This window comes from Notolepis coatsorum (assembly GCF_963971535.1).
Source record: "Notolepis coatsorum genome assembly, chromosome: 8".
NCBI classification, from domain to species: Eukaryota; Metazoa; Chordata; class Actinopteri; order Aulopiformes; family Paralepididae; genus Notolepis; species Notolepis coatsorum.
In genome coordinates this window covers 44,383,347-44,402,071 of record NC_140172.1, presented here as the reverse complement: position 1 = coordinate 44,402,071, position 18,725 = coordinate 44,383,347, and the positions used below count along the sequence as shown (strand labels likewise).

Genomic DNA, 18,725 nt, shown 5'->3' with positions numbered 1-18,725 from the left:
ATGTCCATTCAATTTTAATTATATTCATAGGACCTATCTTACACCTAGGAAGCTATTTGCTATGGGACTGGTAACCGACTCTCGGTGCACTTTGTGCTCTCAAAGGGCCGCTGGCACTTATATGCATATGTATTGGGATTGCCCACCAGTGGCCCGCTTCTGGAGGTCAATAACGGACAAACTTTCAGATTTGTGTGGCTTAACTATCCCATTCACAGCTGTTACGCTACTCCTGAACGATATACCGACACTACCCGCGTCCGTACATTTTGCTATTTTGCTATTTCTTCACTGTTTGGGCACTTTTGCACAGTTCCTGTGAGTCTATGGAACACTCTGTAGGTTTTGTTTTTCGAAAAGGTTAATTGTTTTGTATTTCTGGTTGGGTACTCAGGGGCAGCGTTTTTCTACCTCAGGATCTTAAGCCGTTTTGAGGCTGGGCTCCAACCACTGTGTGGCCTGGTGACAATTGCCACATTGTTATGCAGCTGGAAATCTCTGACATCACTGATATGCACGTTTTGAGATGACTCAGTTTGGTGAGGGTGAGGGTTGTGAGGGGAATTGGAAGAGTGCGCCAATATGAGAATTAGAGACATAAGTCTTATTGATATAGAGCCACACGGCCGGGAAACGGTACTGAATACTGGGAAAGGCCAATTGTAAGATAGTACCCCTTTAAAATTTAAAATGTTGTACTCTGTTTTTATAAATTGTTATTTCTTTTATTATTATTGTTCTGTTATCTCCCTGTGAAGTTCTGTGTATTGTTATTATGGTTATTGTATTGTGTTGTCTTGTTTTCATGTTAAGTAATAATAAAAAAAAATTGATACAAAAAAAAAATCCATTAATGGAACTCTTGACCTTTCTGCATGAGAAGAAGCTGACAGAAATGTACCCCAACATGCGGGTTGCTCTGAGAATCTCTGTAGCTCTTCCTGTTACAGTGGCTGCTGCTGAAAGAAGCTTCTCTAAGCTCAAGCTCACCAAAACTTACCTGAGATCTACTATGGTGCAAGAATGTCTCCGTGGACTTTCCATCATAAGCATAAATCATGTGGTCTCAAAACAGTTGTCTTATGATGACGTCATAGATGACTTTGCTGCAAGAAAGGAAAGTAAGACTGTAAGTGAGTAAAGTGAGCTTGATGAGGGGGCTTCTAAGTATGTTACAAGTCGAAGCCTTGTGCTTGTGTGCCTTTTTGTGTTTGTGTGCAGTACTTGTGTGCAATTATTTATTTCTTTATTTTGCTTTATTTAAGTTCATTGTAATTATATTTGACCTTACTTTATTTATGGCAGTAGGCTACTGGTTAATATTAAGATAATATATTGTAAATATTTATTATAATAATGTCACTTGTTCACTATTTTGATGTTAACTGTTTGATTTTGTGGGTTATTTTCAATAAAAGAAAAATGTGAAAACAAAAGGGTGAGTGCATATTATTGGTAGTGAATAAACTGATGCAAGGGGGCAACAGATAAAAATCCTGCCTAGGGCAGCCAATTGGTCAGAGCCGGCCCTGGTTGCGATCGTGCTCGGATTCGACCCCGAATGGCTAGTGAGAAAGCCCCCTTACAAACTGACACGTTTCAGCCTTTATCAGTGTTTGACTGTCTGTGGTAGGTTTGCTTAATGCTGATGACGTTTGGTTTTCTGAGCTGGGGACCCGGGTACAAACACAGGTGGGTTACAGTGGTGCCGGTGGGTTTCCCCACGGTGGGAGGTAAAAGTGGGGGTGAGTGTAGCAGAGTAGTCCTGTCTAAAGCTATAGTAAGCCTAATATCCCCCTTTTGGCGGGGGAGAGAGATTCCCCTTTGGCTGACTGGTACAGTAGATGTTTGGTTTCCCATGCAGGGGACCCACAGGTTTGAATCTGAGTGTGTTACACTGAAAGGAGTTTCCTACTGTAGGAAGTCGGTGTCTCCAGCAGCCCCACGGATGTCCTCTAGCAGTTCCGCGGTTGCATCCACAGCCAGACCGGCTGCTTCTTGGTGGAGGTACCCATGGCTGGCGCTTGTCGTGTCCTTGTTGATTCCACCTGTAGGCGCTATTACACTTGTCCGGTCAACGCCGCCTCCATGGCTGCATTTTCCTGTCAAGCATCAGATATGAGAACATCACACATGCCTCTTCTCAGTAGAATGTCATGGTTCTATTTATTTTATCTATTTTTCACTCATTCATTCATTCATTTGCTACTTTATCAATCAGATAGTATACATAGAATAGTTGGGTCTGAGTCCATCATGACCAGCATCTGTTAGTGGCTTACTGTCATTTCATTTCTCCTATAGTTTGGTCTAAAATTTTATTTCATTAGTCTCATTTATAGCGGTGAATATCAAATATAAAATCACTGACAAAGCAATGCTGTTTGAATTATGGAATAATTTACCTGTTGGTTTCGTTGATACAAAGAGGTTAAAATATCCCGAGGTCAGAACCTTCTCCTGTAGGACGTCTTCCAGAATGTTGTTTCTGCAGTCGTCTCCATCACAGCTTCGACACGTTGCCCTGCCCACATCTTTGTGAAAGAAGTTCCAAAAGATGTTTTGCCTTAAACCTTCAAATGAACATTCCACCAAACATTTTAAAAATAAAAGCTGATTGATAATGCTCATTATCTCACACATATCCCAAACTGCAAACCATTTGTTTTAAGAGTCACTGAGTTAAACAGTTAATAATGTGTCATGCCATTGTGATGTATTCCGGCAAACACTCCTAACAGGGGCGGCGTGGCTCAGGGGTAGAGCAGGGTTGTCCAATGATCCAAGGGTTGGTGGTTCGAATCCCGCTCAAGCCCATGTCCATCCCACTGCCGTTGTGTCCTTGGGCAAGACACTTAACCTACTTGCCTCGTATGAATGTGTATGCATGTGAATGAATGTTGGTGGTGGTCGGAGGGGCCGTAGGCGTTGATTATTCGCCACGCTTCCGTGAGTCTGCCTCAGGGCAGCTCTGGCTGCAATTGTAGCTTACCACCACCGGTATGACTGTGTATGAACGAATAATGGACTCTGTGAAGCGCTCTGGGTCAGTGAAGAGCGCTATATAAATCCAAGTCATTATTATTATTATTATAACAGCAATGGCCTGTCCCTGGCAAAAAAAACTAATCAATAGAAGCCTTTCACAGAATGTTTAGAATGCCCATTTGTCCTCCATGTTGGAAGAAACAAGTTGCTATGTGCAAAACAACGGTTGATATGTGTTGGTATATGAGAAATAGTGTCATGTTATTACTGAATCTTGTAAATGAGTCATAGTGGATTAGCAATATTATGCTTTTCCAGTTTTACCTAGGCATTTTCTTATGAAAATGGTTACAGGCAGCCATACTGGAAGACAGAGAACTACACAAACATTCCTTGCAAGGCCTCTATTTAGGTCCGATGCCATACAATCAGATGAAGGAAAACTATAAGATTGACTCTATGTGGGCGGCTGGGTGGCGCAGCGGTCTAAGCGCTCGTCACCAACGCAAGAGACACCGGTATCGAATCCGGCTGTCAGCGTTGCCTCCGGCTTGGCCGGCCGTCATACTGGCTCAATTGGCAGAGTCAGCGGGAGGGAAGCCGGTGGGGTGGTATTCTGGTCGTTGTAAACAGTGACTCCTACAGGTTGGTCAGGGCGCCTGCACAGCAAAGAAGGGATATGGTGAAGGTACACGCATTACACTTCACCAATGAGAGTCTGCGCTGGCAGGTGAAAAGAGGTTGCTGGCTGTCTCCTATGTGACGGAGGAAGCATCTGATAGACTTCAGGACTCCCTAGACCGATCAGTGGGCGGCACATGCAAGCAGGGGAATTGGCATAACGACTAAATTGGGATGGGAGAAAATCAGAGAAAAAACAGGAGGAGAAAAAGTTTAAAAAAAAAAAAAAAAAAAAGATTGAGAAGAGAGTCATCGGGGAGCTTCTAGCTAGCAGATTCGGGGAGCTTACGACAGATTCTAGCTCTTGATCATCAATGACGGTGCTCTGAGGGGGAGGAGGACGGTGCTCTGAGGGGGAGGAGGACGGTGCTCTGAGTGGGAGGAGGGTTAATGCGTTAATAAAGCTTTAACTTTGACAGCCTTAGTTATTACACATTTACACATACATGTATGTTGAACATCTGAGGTAACAAAGGAAAAAAAGCCAAAAGCACTTACTCCTCAGACATTCTTTGACAATTTTACAGCCCAAAATACAAAAAAGATCCAGGCGGAATAGGTAACAAAGGGTTGAAGAAATATTGTCTGAACTGTCAGATGCAAACTGGCTGTGTGACATAACCGAGCATCTCGCTCAATTGAATAAGAAGCTGTATAGGGACGCAAACAAGTCCCACCCAAAACTTGACCAATATAGTTGTGAACTGAGACAACCCTTATTTTGTTATTTTTGAGTACAGTTTCATTACGAATTGAAAATGGGGGACCCTGATGTAAACAAGTCGAAAGTCTTTCTCTGGTCTGCATCCCCTTAACAATTGTGTGTATTGAGCTGTACTGTACTGTACCCATTCTGCAATCTGTTAATTAAAGTTAATTAAACTATCTTCCATTAGTTGGATGTATGGCCTCTGCAAGGTTGTGTGCAGCCATTTGTTTTTGTAACATCTGCTACATCTGTCCCACGTGTTCTTTGCAGCTCACAGTTGTTAGTTCTGCCCCTCTTGACTGTGACAAAAAGGTTTTGAACAAACTTAATGTCATAGCTTGTATTTGATGATATTCTTCTTTGTTATTTACTTGAATGGTTTGATCATTGATTGGTGGAGTAATATGGGGTTCTGATAAACTAAAATTATTTGTTAAAATAACATAAGCTAACATATATTTTTACATTTATGCAAATGAATATGCAATATGTATAACTTGAATAAGTAATAAATACAGAAACACCATGTTTAACAATATGTAAATGTGTAGCTACATTTATTTTACATTACATTAACATTTATACGGTCTTTGGCCCTTTGAGGGCAACCTTAATGCTGATGTGGCCCTCTGTGAAAATGAGTTTGACACCCCTGCTGTAGATGGAGAGAGCTCCCCTGACATGCCCTCATTCACCCTGTTGGAGAGGAAGTCAAGGATCCAACCAGCCAAACTAGAGTCAACACCAAAGTAGCTAGAGTTTATACATACAAACAGCATGAGTTGCTGCCTTCTAGGCAGGGTTAGAATTATTTCCTGAGAGCTATGGGGGCCCCCTGAATTTATTTGTTTTACTATTTTTTTCCTGAAATTGTGGCTGTTTTCGAAGTCATATTTAGAGGAATATATCATTAGGATTAGTCTAATACTAAGTAATAATGACATCACACAACAGTCTAATCATTAGACTATTGTGTGATGTCATTATTCAGTCTCATTTTTAACCATCAATATTTGTTCATTTTCTTACTCACCTCTGATATATAATGCCATATTTACTTATTTGCATTTAGCATCTGATAAAATACAACAATTTAATTTGAAAAATGAGACCAAATTTATGAACTTGAATTAACATTTATTTGTCTCTGCACTTATAAATCAAAAACTAACAAAATAATCGAATGGAAAATAAATAGTTGTATGGCACAACAGCAGCATTTATCAGGATACAGTAAGTAACATTATCATCTGATAATAAAATGAACATAAAATAAATACTTGTATAAATCAAAATAAATAATGTTATAAACAAATGTGTACAGGTAATCAAGAACTGAATGAAAAATAAATTAGAAGTAGCAGCATCTTCTTAGAACAACAAGAAGAAAAGTAACTACTGCAGCATGTCACCGACATGCAGACTGGAAGAGCCGAGATTCAAACCACTGACCTCTTTTATCCAAAGCAAGTAGTGACGACTATCTCTACCTCCTGAGCTACAGCCGCCACATCATGAGCAATGCTATCACTGTGCAAGTATATTTTCTTCCTCAACTTCTTGCTCTGAGAGCTAGTCACAGTCCCATTCATCCACTGCTCTGCCAAATGGGCTCCAAATGATTTATTTAACAATGTCTTGGCGTTTTTACAATAACCAGCTATATTTATTTTTCCAAAAGTTCCACTGACTCGGACCCCAGCATTGTGGTGGTTGAGTAGCAGCACAGTCCAGGTCTAGTGGTGGAGACTCGGGTCTGGCAGTGGCAGGCCGGCGGCGTCATTACTTTTACAGAGCGGTTCGTGCGTTTTGCTAATCTGATTGGCCACTGACGTTTCTGGTCATGTGACATGTGCGCCCAATCGTGTGACGGCAAGTTCTTTGTCTTAGAGCATGGCGATAGAACGCCAGCCCTGATTCCAAACTCCAACCATAACCAACTGCGAAAGAGTCGCCTAAGCTTAACCAGTGATAAACTAGGCGTTAGGTCGTTTGCAGGCTGTTCGACGCGGAAATGGGCTAAGACACTGCTCGTCACGCGATTGGGCGCACATGTCACATGACCAGAAACGTGTGTGGCCAATCAGATTAGCAAAACGCACGAACCGTTTGGTAAAAAACTAGATGCCAACCGGCGCGGTAACAATTAAGAGGTGCACTGCGCACAGGAGCAGCAGAGCTAACACTAGCACTAGCACTAGCAGTGTCAACTTCAGTGACAGTAGCGCTGCTAGCTGTCTTTGGCCTTTTCATAAAACCAAAGCTGTCCAGCTTTGTACAGCCTTGCGGCGGGTTGAGCCTTTTTTTTGGCGGCATGCGGCGTACTGTTTAGTGTTTATGTTTTCAGTTGCAAGACACGGACCGGCAGCCTTCTGTTTACAGCAGCTGCTTGCTGCTTCTTCTTCACTAGGTTGCAGTAGCGTTAAACTTATGGGCGACGCTCATGGGCGACGCATATCGGCTTGGAGGTGAAATGCAGCCTATTCCACAACATTAATTACTCAGTTATTTTAAAAACTGAAAAGAAAAATATGATCTATTAACAATTTATTTAGGTAACATAAATAATACTAATTCGTACATAAAAAAATAAATAAAGATTATATACATTTTTTGAGAGACCCCCACAGGGGGTCTTGACTATGGGGGCTCAGACTCTAGCTATGGGGGCTGAGCCCCCATTGGCCCCCTCATAATTCGAACACTGCTTCTAGGTGTTCGAATAGAAGGTCAAGCAGGGTGACAGTAGCCTTACAGCTGTAACAGCCAGTAAACGAGACATTTACTTTGTGATGGCGAGCAAAGATAGTTATATCCTTGATAGTAAGCCGGAAAGGCATCATCATGTGACTCATGTCCTGATTGGTTAGAATGTGTTGTAGAAGTGATATGCAAATGAAATGAAACAGCGAATATATTTTTTACTGTATTCTATTTCGTTTTTGTGTTTAATAACTCACAAATTCCACTGGGTTTAATCTGGATTAATCAGGTCTTAAATCTACACAACATTTTATACAGATTTTTTATTTTTATTTTAAGCAGCAGTTTAAAAAAAGGAAAAGTTGCTTGTAGCAAAGTCTCCCTCGTAATTTTTCAGATTTTTACAGATTATTAAAGTACAGAATGTAAACTTTCAAATGATGTGTCGTACATTGAAAATATTTGAAGAAGATGTGTTTATTTGAATCTAGTTAAACCTCAAGTCACAGAGCAGTGAAATACAGAGAAAATACAGAGAAGGTTAGGCTGGAATTTTTAACACCTTGGCAGGCAGGTACTAGGTGTGTGAACAATAAATTATCTTAAACCCTAACCTCTCCCCCACTGGATTAGCTGTCATCTGTCACACAGACTTCACTGCATTATGGATTATTTTATAGAATAGAATAGACCCAGCGCGTTCTGAAATAGCTCTCCAATCTTCTCACGTTGCATTTTTTTTTGCACTGCCTACTTGCCCATATCGCATGCCCAGAGTTAATTATATTGTTCACACTGCCTATTTTTATTTTATTTTAATTTTAACTTCTCCACTGTACTATAATTGTATGACCTTGTACCTCCCCTCCCCCCTCCCCCATGCTGCTATGATGCCTGAATTTCCCCAAGGAATCAATAAAGGAATATCTTATCTTATATTATTTTAATTAGACATTAAACATGTAGCCTATTATTATTATATCATGTGGTCAGCCTTTGTTCTATTCATGCGACAAATGAGAGTTAGACTAAGCAATATTGGTAGTGTTAGTGTTTTCTCACGTTGCATATTATTTTAACTAGACATTTTAACCATCTAAAGCAGAGTGTCATGCCCACACGACACTAGATATGTCTTGCAAAACATTAAATATCTTTGGAACCGTTTGGGATAAAGACTAACATTCTTACTGTCTTATACTATCATGCACTCTTCCTACTATACTAATATGTCTTTACTACTATATGCACTCATCATTGCAGCACCCAAGTTTCAGCACTGTTTGATGAACATTGTTACTCAGTTGTAAGAGTCGTACCCTTCCTGCTGACTTGTCGTACTGAACCTGTAAGTGGCTTTGGATAAAAGCATCAGATAAATGACAAAATGTAAATGTGTGTGAATGTAAATGCAAATGTATGTAAATGTCAATGTATCTCCGTCAAAATCTTAAGTGTGTCATTATAACAGCCAAATCATTAACTGATAATTGATTCCGTTGATTAGGCCGGTACATAGTCGCATTTTCAACACAAAAGCCATGTGCTATCTATGTCATTAGCCAATGTAACCACTCTAATGGGATTCTATAATGTAAATGTGACTTTGCCCCCAAACTCAGACTTAAAAGTCAGCCTTTTTTAAACAAATGTTTTTACTATTTAGAGATACTATGACTGTTAGCTGTTACAATATTATGTTCTTAAACATTCAAACTGTTATAATATGGAAAAACATTTAAAACAAAAAAAAACATTTCATAAATGTTCTCGCAATCTGATTTTCGGACATAAGACACCTTCTGCTGGGCCGGGTCACAAATTACATCACACTATCCTAACTCTTTTACTCAATGACTCTCAAACCAAATTTATACAAGACTGTTTTGTTTTGGATTATGTGGTGAGAATAATAAAAAATGTCGTGGGAAATCCTTGGAAACATACACAAATGTCAACTATATATATTTGTTTTCATCACAGACAAACACTGATAATCACCTGCTATGTTGCCAATGCTGGTGGTTGATTGGATTAGATTAGAGTTGGGGAGTTTGTTTCCCATTTCCACCCAGTTACTGTGACTGTAGAAATCCTTGAGATTGAGAAAGGAAACCAAGTCACAGTTGTATAGAGGTTCATGATTCAGAATTAATTCATTACACCCAGCAAACATTATGAAGTCCATTAGCTGACCAATCAGCCATTGGGCTGGGGTGTCCAAATGAAGAAAAGGAACAATGTCATTCTTACTGTCTTATACTATCATGCACTCTTCCTACTATACTAATATGTCTTTACTACTATGCACTCATCACTGCAGCACCAAAGTTTCAGCACTGTTTGGTGAACATTGTTACTCAGTTGTAAGAGTCATACCCTTCCTGCTGACTTGTCGTACAGAACCTGTAAGTCGCTTTGGATAAAAGCATCAGATAAATGACAAAATGTAAATGTGTGTGAATGTAAATGCAAATGTATGTAAATGTCAATGTATCTCCGTCAAAATCTTAAGTGTGTCATTGGATAAAAGCATCAGCTAAATGACTAAATGTATGTGAATGTAAATGCAAATGTAAATGTTACACCCAGCAAACGTTAGGAAGTCCATTAGCTGACCAAATCAACCATTGGCCTGGGGTGTCCAAATGAAGAAAAGGAACAATGTCATTCAACATTGTCTACTGAGATCAGAGGAGGATTTCAAATTCAGTCTGAGAATACAAACAGCTTCAACTGTATTCTTAGGCCAGAATTTATATTTGGGTTGAATGAACAGTTAATTCATGTCACGTTGTTGTCACGTCAGACCCATGGAATACGATGCAACCCTCGCTTCCGCTTGCATTGCATTCCATAGGTCAGACACGAGGCTATTATATATATCAGACTATATCGGGACCCTCACTGACACCCCCCCACTGTGTTACATTAACACGTCTATATACTTATATACTTGCCCACTGTATTGTTACTTCATTCTAATTAGTGTATATAATTGTATAATTGACCACATCTGCCCAGTTGCACAGCCCTGGCCTATTCCTATTAAATGTTTTACTTATAATTGTACTATATCTATTGTGCTATATTTAATTTAGTTTATGTCCCATATCATTTTATCCAACCTCTTATATACAGTTGTACAGCCCTGGCCTATATTTTGTTTCAAAAATATATTATTCTATTGTGCTTAACTTAGCTCATATTTCATTTTATTTGACTCCACCACTTTATTGTATTATCTGTCTGTTAATGTCTGTCCGCTAATGTCACACCAGTAACGTCCAAAGCAAATTCCTTGTATATGAAAAGTATACTTGCATAAAGACCTTTCTGATGCTGATTCTGATATTATGACACAGTGTCAGTTGGCGGGACTCTGGTCAGTGTGGTGCTTTGCTCGGAGAAATACCTGTAAGGGGTGGAAGATTTCTCCCAGTATCTTCCTGGCTGCCTCGAAATTATCTCGTCTGTTACTGGCCTTGACAGTTGATATACCGTCCGTGATGATTTTCCTTCCTTGTGTGAAGTGCTCATCATCAAAATGGTAGCTTGCGTCCAGAGCATGTTCCAGGTCCACGGCTGCGTTTCTCCAGCTGATGTATTTGATGGCCCGGCGGAACCCTTTGGATGAACCTGGTGAGCTGCAGGCCACAGCAACTGACTCAGCGGTGAAAGGTCGTGGCTACACACACACACACACACACACACACACACACACACACACACACACACACACACACACACACACACACACACACACACACATTTACATTTACATTTAGTCATTTAGCTGACGCTTTTATCCAAAGCGACTTACAAGTTTGTTTGTTTGTTTGTTTATTAAGACAGTTAAACAGAAGTAAAAACAATACATAATAAGTTATAACGATTGTGAAGGAGAAGTTAGAAGCCTATAGAGGCTTATCAAGAACTCCCCCTGTTTTATAAAATCAAACATACAAAAATACAAAAATATGCATATTATAAAATACCAGAATACATTCAAAAGATTCGTGTTAATACAAACATACATACACACAGTACATACATGCATATACTGTATACTGCGTACATAATAATATATAACAACCCACCCACCTGCCTACAAACATACAAGTTCTGTATGACAAGTCATCAGGAAGGGCACAACTCTATCAGCTGAGTAACAATGTTCATAAAGTGTTGAGTGCTACAGTGTAGGTTAGTTTATTAGGACAAGTGCATGACAGTAAGGTTAGTTAGGGTTAGAAATGTTTCTTGTTTTTTTTCCCTTTTTATTTTTTATTTCAGATAATGGTTGAAGAAGTGCGTCTTTAGTCGATGGTGAAAGATTGGACGGGTTCCGGCTGTCCTAACTGGGGTGGGTAGTTCATTCCACACACACACGTGTATTGTTGTGATTTTATATGCTGTGATTTCTATGCTGTATTTATGATTATCTCTGTATGTAAACTCGACGTAACTGTAAATAAGGGAGACATCAGCTGCCTTTCAAGTATAAATAAAGGTTTGAAATTAAATTAAACACACACACACACACACACACACACACACACACACACACACACACACACACACACACACATCACATCACATAACATCAATAGTAAAAAGCACAAAAAAAAGAAAGTTCATTCTTACTGGTAAAATGAAGACTGTCCCCACAGCCAGGGCCAGGTTTCGGCACACATTAACGGTCACATTTAAGATGGCCATCTCGGTAATCTCGAGGTGATTAAAGGAATCCCCTGGCAATATGGCGAAGCCCAGAGCTCCAGACTGCAGCAGCAGGATACACAACACAGCCAAACACACCCTCATCGCTCACGCATTCAGACTGTCTGAGAGAAAAATAGAAACATTTCTTATTATTGATTTTCCTACTGTAAATGGTTATATGTCAAGTAATTTGATGTTGATGTTTGTTTTCTTAATGGCCATTACTTAAATATCTTTTTACAGTCTAAAGTGGGTACACATATGAAATCATTTGTAGATCACTGTATACACACATATATATACATATACACACACATATACAGAGAGTATTCCTTTGTCTGTTCTTAATCAATAATTATAATTTGTGAGCATATATACTGCACCTTAATGTAGGTCCTTGACACCTTGCTGCGAACAGTGTACTGGTGTTGACAATAGCCTGCAGTGTCGGCTTTTATCACAAGACCCGGTGGTGTGTCATTGTTATGTTGACAGACCTGTTGCCCTACAATTAATGAAAACAAAGGTTGTACTTACACTATCTTTATTTTCATCTTAGTAACAGGAAGCATTCACCTGAGATGTATAAAATAACAGGGGTCTTGTCAAAATTTTTAAAATGTCTACTTTTGTAAAATTACAATTTCACTTCATAAACCCTTGACATGAAGCCAAAGCAGGAAAAACATGGAATGCATTGTGTGGCAATTCCAGGTGTAGGGGTTGCATAATAAAACAACAGCGGTTCAAAGAACAATAGTTTGCTTTATTTATTTTTTAAACCAAACAAAAATACTCTACTGTCCTCATTTATCTCACTTACTCAACCGTACTTACTCAAGCAAGGAATGCTTTATTCAGTGATAGTCAGGGCCGGAACTGGGAAATAATTCAGGCCGGGAAATATAGTGCGAAATATAGTCCCAGTCAGGCCACTTTTTAAGCGGGGGGTCTTGGGGTCCCCCACCAGGAAATCTTTTGTTACAAAGACTTAATTTCCTGCATTCTGGTGCAGGCATTTTAGAATTTTTACCCTTTAAATGCCAGTGTGTGTGTGATGGCATCACAAATTATTGTAAAAAAATATATATATCTTCAATATATCAAATGCAAAGTGGATTTTTCTGGGGGGGATTATTACAGGCTAGCATATGTCAATGATTAGCAACAACACTGATTTCGATGGATTTTTTGTTTTTTTGTAATGTCAGATTTAACAACAATTCTTTTCAGGAAAGTGGAGTATTTCATTTTTAATCTGACATTACAAAAAAAATTGTTATGATCAGGGCTGAAGTTGAATAAAAGATTTATGACTATTTGCATTACTCTCTGTGACAGTGATCTCCTGGTTGTTCCCCACCTAGGTTATCTAACTATCGCGCCACCGCAACTAGAAACACTGGCCTGGCCTGGCCTGACTGCAACCTGACCTTTTTTTTATGCACATGCCAGGCCACCGGGAAAACTCCGGTGCTCCCGATGGCCAGTCCGGGCCTGGTGATAGTTCCCCCTTTGAATTTGTTCCAGTGTGAAATATTTTGCACCTGGGCCCTGTCAAGAATTCTTTATTTTCCTGCTCCCCAGATTTCAAGACCACAATGATTTTAGTAATCAGTAAATGTATGATTTGTATTAAAACACCTAAATGGATATAGTAATAGGTAAAAACCTACAATGATTTGACTAAGGCTGTAACTCTTCTATGCTCTGTGTTGAGCAATACAATTATAGTTAAAAGAGGTCAGAGAGGTAGGGGTGTGGATGAGGTCTTCTATGCTCTGTGTTGAGCAATACAATTGTTAAAGGAGGTCAGAGAGGTAGGGTGTGGAGGTGGAGGAGGTCAGAGAGTTAGGGGTGGTGGAGGAGGTCAGAGGGGTAGGTGATGGAGGTGGAGGAGGTCAGAGAGGTAGGGGTGGTGGAGGAGGTCAGAGGGGTAGGGGTGGTGGAGGAGGTCAGAGGTAGGGGTGTGGAGGTGGAGGAGGTCAGAGGGGTAGGGTGGTGGAGGTCAGAGGGGTAGGGTGGTGGAGGTCAGAGAGGTAGGGTTGGTGAGGAGGTCAGAGGGGTAGGGGTGGTGGAGGAGGTCAGAGGGGTAGGGGTGGTGGAGGAGGTCAGAGGGGTAGGGGTGGTGGAGGAGTTCAGAGGTAGGGGTGTGGAGGTGGGGGAGGTCAGAGAGGTAGGGGTGGTGGAGGAGGTCAGAGAGGTAGGGTGGTGGAGGTCAGAGAGGTAGGGTGGTGGAGGTCAGAGAGGTAGGGTTGGTGAGGAGGTCAGAGAGGTAGGGTGGTGGAGGAGGTCAGAGGTAGGGGTGTGGAGGTGGGGGAGGTCAGAGGGGTAGGGGTGGTGGAGGAGGTCAGAGAGGTAGGGTGGTGGAGGTCAGAGAGGTAGGGTTGGTGAGGAGGTCAGAGAGGTAGGGGTGGTGAGGAGGTCAGAGAGGTAGGGGTGTGGAGGTGGAGGAGGTCAGAGAGGTAGGGGTGTGGAGGTGGAGGAGGTCAGAGAGGTAGGGGTGTGGAGGATTCAAGATTCAAGAGATTTATTCATCACATACATACACAATACATATAGGGAAATGAAGGTGGCCATGCCCGCTTCGATTGTGCAGAAATACAAATAATAATAGAATAAAATAGACATGATAAAAGTACTAAGATAAAATACAAAAGGTAATGAGTCCTATGTACACTACTATACAATATACAGTTATACTCTATGTCACTATGCTATCCTAACTATACTATACAAAAACATCCAGTTATGTTATTTTCTTTTCTTTTTCTTTAAAGTGACATTTTCTTATGTGTTTAAAGTGACCTGTGGTGTGATTGTGTGTGAGAGAGTGCAGAATGTGTGGTGCGTGGTGTGTGTGTGTGTGTGTGTGTGTGTGTGTGTGTGTGTGTGTGTGTGTGTGTGTGTGTGTGTGTGTGTGTGTGTGTGTGTGTGTGTGTGTGTGTGTGTGTGTGTGTGTGTGTGTGTGTGTGTGTGTGTGTGTGTGTGTGTGTGTGTGTTCATGTGTGCTTGTGTGTGGAGAGATCAGTGTTCAATGTTCTGACGGCCTGGGGGAAGAAGCTGAGCCTGAGTCTCTCTGTTCTTGCTGCGTGTATGTGGAGGCACTTGCCTGACAGCTTGAACAGGCTATAGTTGGGGTGGTGAGGGTCCTTCATTATTCTGCAGGCTCTGGATTTGCACCTCCTATTGTATACATCCTGCAGGGGTGGTAGTGCAATACACGCTCTGCTGAACGCACCACTCTCTGTAGGGCCTTCCTATCCTGGGCAGTGCAGTTTCCAAACCAGGCAGTGATGTTCCCAGTCAGGATGCTCTCTACAGCCCCGGAGTAGAAGGAGTGGAGTATCTTCCCCGATAATCTGTACTTCCTTAATTGTCTCAGGTGATAGAGGCGCTGCTTTGCCTTTTTTACCACAGTTTCTATGTGTGTTGTCCATATCAGGCCTCTGTGATGCGGAATCCCAGGTACTTAAAACTGCTCACCCTGTCCAGGTAGCCCCATTTATCCACAGTGGCGTGTGTGTCCCCTGCTGTATTCTCCTAAAATCCACAATCAGCTCCTTGGTCTTACCAATGTTCAGGAGTAGGCTGTTATCCCGGCACCAGCGTGCCAGGACATCAACCTCCTCCCGGTAGGCCTTCTCATCGTTGTCAGAGATCAGACCCACCACCACCGTGTCGTCCACAAACTTCACTATGGAGTTGGAGCTGAACCTGGCCACACAGTCATGTGTGTACAGCGAATACAGCAGGGGGCTAGGAACACAGCCCTGGGGGGACCCGATGCTCAGGGTTTTGAGTTGGAGGTATGTCCACCCACCCTGACGCCTGGCCTGTCGGTCAGAAAGTCCAGGATCCAGGCGCTCAGGGTGGGGTTCAGACCCAGATCGATCAACTTGTCAGCCAGGAGGTCAGAGAGGTAGGGGTGTGGAGGAGGTCAGAGAGATTCAAGATTCAACAGTTTATTCATCACATACATATCAGGGCATACAGTGAAATGCGGTTGGCCATGCCCGCTACGATTGTGCAAAAATACAATAGTGATAATAGTAAATAGTAATAAAATAACTAGAGTAGACATGATAAAATAGACATGTTAATAAATCACTTAACACTTTCAGCACCATAAACTGTCCCCATCTTTGCCGCTTCAAGGCCAGCTTAAAATGGTCATTTTTGCTGTGTTTCATGATGTTTGCAGAGCTGTGTGTGTTCTGTATTATAGCTGTGGAGACAATGGTGTGGCTCATTTGACAGACACTACTTTTTTTTCCTACACACTGTAGTTTGTAGTTTATTACACGCTAAACATCGCGCATTTCCAAGATAATCCAGTCTTTTTCCATAGATTGCGAGATAAAACATGTTATGTGCAATAAGCCCAAACTGTTCTGGTTGATCCCCTGAAACCCCAAATACTCCCAAATCAAATGTATATACCATGTACACATGTATCTTCACAAAATCATCAAGGTAGTCGTTTGAACTCAAAACCTTGATCGTGTTTGTCGAGCATGTTTTACGTCCGGTAAAACACAAAACTGTGAAAAACATGTTTCAGGTTTGGTAAAATAGACATAGAATATACCTTACCTTAGCCAGAAGGTATTCCAAAATGAATAATTCCAAGTGATCGCATCGCCATTGCGATTACCAGTGTATATGTCTATACACGTTTCGATGGTAAATACGCTTCGGCAACGGAATTTCGAGGCGATCGATGTGAATCTCTGTTCAAGCAAGAGGAGGAGCCCTTACCAAAAAATATTCCAGTTCAGACACAGACGATACTGCCACCTGGTGATATTCGATCTGCATTGTAATTCCAACGTATACAAATGAGCCAGGGGCGGCTAGAATGATCCGGATGATGATTTAGAACGGGGATCAGAGGAAAAAGATCAAAGGACCAAAACCCAACTATACTCGGGTATGTCGCTCAACCGCTGGCAAGATAACCCGACTATACTCGTGATTGGCGCTGAATGTGTTAATGCACTGGGTCCTATGTACACTACTATACTATATACAGTTTTTACTTCTATGTCCCTATCAAGTCAAGTCAAGTCAAGAGTTTTATTTGTCACGGCATACAAGTATACAATGAAATGCGGGTGGTCTTGCCCGCAACGATGTGCAATACAGTAGTACAACATATAATAGGATCCAATAGGCAACATTGTGCAATAAACAGGTAACATAGTGGGACATCACGGTATTTGTACATAGTTATTTACAGAGCATGAAGGACATACTAGGTCCCTATGTAGTGCAATACACTGTTACTATACTATTTTTTAAGGTGACCTTTCTTTATGGCCATAAGTGTGGGCGTGTGCAGCATGAGTGAGTGCTTTCTCATGTTAAAGTGGCTGCTAGTGTGCGAGCGTGCACAGCGTGTGTGTCGTGTGTGTGCTAAAGTGTGCTTGTGTGTGTAGGGTTCAGTGTTCTGTGACCCTCAGTGTTCATTGTTCAAGGCTCTGATGGCCTGGGGGAAGAAGCTGAGCTGAAGCCTCTCTGTCCTAGTAGCTGGTGTTCGCAGGCGTCTGCCTGACCTCAGCAGCTGGAACAGGCTGTTATTGGGGTGGTGAGGGTCTTTCATTATTCTGCAGGCTCTGGATTTGCACCTCTTGTTGTATAGAACCTGCAGGGGAGGTAGTGCAATACCCGTGGTACGCTCGGCAGAGCGCACCACTCTCTGTAGGGCCTTCTTGTCCTGTGCCGTGCTGTTACCATACCAGGCAGTGATGTTTCCAGTCCCTATGCTATACTTGCTGTTACTAACTATACTATGCAATAATCACAACAAGTTATTTTCTTAAAGTGTCCTTTTCTTGTGTGTTTAAAGTGACCTATGATGCGTTTGTGTGTGAGCGAGTGCAGAATGTTGTGTTGTGTGTGTGTACGTGTGTGTTCAGGTGTGCTTGTGTTGGGAGAGATCAGTGTTTAGTGTTCTGATGGCCTCTAGGTGACCTCAATAAAAGTAGGTAGGGGGGGGCAGGTTGTTGAGGTCTTTGAGGGTTGTTATTGTTATGTTGATGGACCTGTTGCCCTACAATTAATGAAACTTGTCAGCCAGGAGGTCAGAGAGGTAGGGGTGTTGAGGAGGTCAGAGAGATTCAAGATTCAAGAGTTTATTCATCACATACATACCAGGGCATACAGTGAAATGCGGTTGGCCATGCCCGCTACGATTGTGCAAAAATACAATAGTGATAATAGTAAATAGTAATAAAATAACTAGAGTAGACATGATAAAATAGACATGTTAATAAATCACTTAACACTTTCAGCACCATAAACTGTCCCCATCTTTGCCGCTTCAAGGCCATCTTAAAATGGTCATTTTCGCTGTGTTTTATGATGTTTGCAGAGCTGTGTGTGTGTTCTGTATTATAGCTGTGGAGACAATGGTGTGGCTCATTTGACAGACACTACTTTTTTTTCCTACACACTGTAGTTTGTAGTTTATTACACGCTAAACATCGTGCATTTCCAAGATAATCCAGTCTTTTTCCATAGATTGCGAGATAAAACATGTTTTTTCTTTTATCCACTTTTTCTCCCATTTTCCATTTTTCTCCCATCCCAATTTTTCATATCGTCCAATTCAACCCTCCCCTGTCTTTCGAACGTTGTTTCTTGCCTCCCACAAGCCGGCTGCAATGTGGACTAAGTCATACATAGCACGAGTCCCCTCCGATACTCGAGGTAACAGCCGTCGCATCTTTTCACCTGTGCGGCTCGATCTTTCAGCGTCGGGGGTCTGGGCTTTGGAGGGGCCCCGCCCCCGTCGCTTCTTGATTCTACTGCGCAGGCGCACCAACTGACCTGTAGGAGTCGCTGTCCACAACGCCCGATCCCCACCCTTCAGTTTCCCTCCCCGTAATACGGCCAATGTGTATTACTGTGGACG

General features: G+C 41.7%; 1 protein-coding gene across 2 annotated transcripts in view; it reads right to left on the bottom strand.

The window, feature by feature from the left end:
• Positions 1-12,244, bottom strand: part of LOC311233746 (von Willebrand factor A domain-containing protein 7-like) — a 40,489-nt gene extending 28,245 nt beyond the window's left edge. The window contains exons 1-6 of one of the 2 annotated variants that reach the window (XM_084320752.1): positions 12,190-12,244; positions 11,729-11,928; positions 10,497-10,769; positions 9,083-9,176; positions 2,406-2,534; positions 1,916-2,102 (exon numbers count right to left, since the gene is read on the bottom strand). In XM_084320752.1, coding sequence (XP_084176878.1) covers positions 1,916-2,102; positions 2,406-2,534; positions 9,083-9,176; positions 10,497-10,769; positions 11,729-11,908 — 863 coding nt within the window. In that variant the 5' untranslated portion in view covers positions 11,909-11,928; positions 12,190-12,244. The remainder of the gene's footprint in view (positions 1-1,915; positions 2,103-2,405; positions 2,535-9,082; positions 9,177-10,496; positions 10,770-11,728; positions 11,929-12,189) is intronic. The other variant, XM_084320753.1, reaches the window with a different exon arrangement.
• Positions 12,245-18,725: the final 6,481 nt, after the last annotated feature.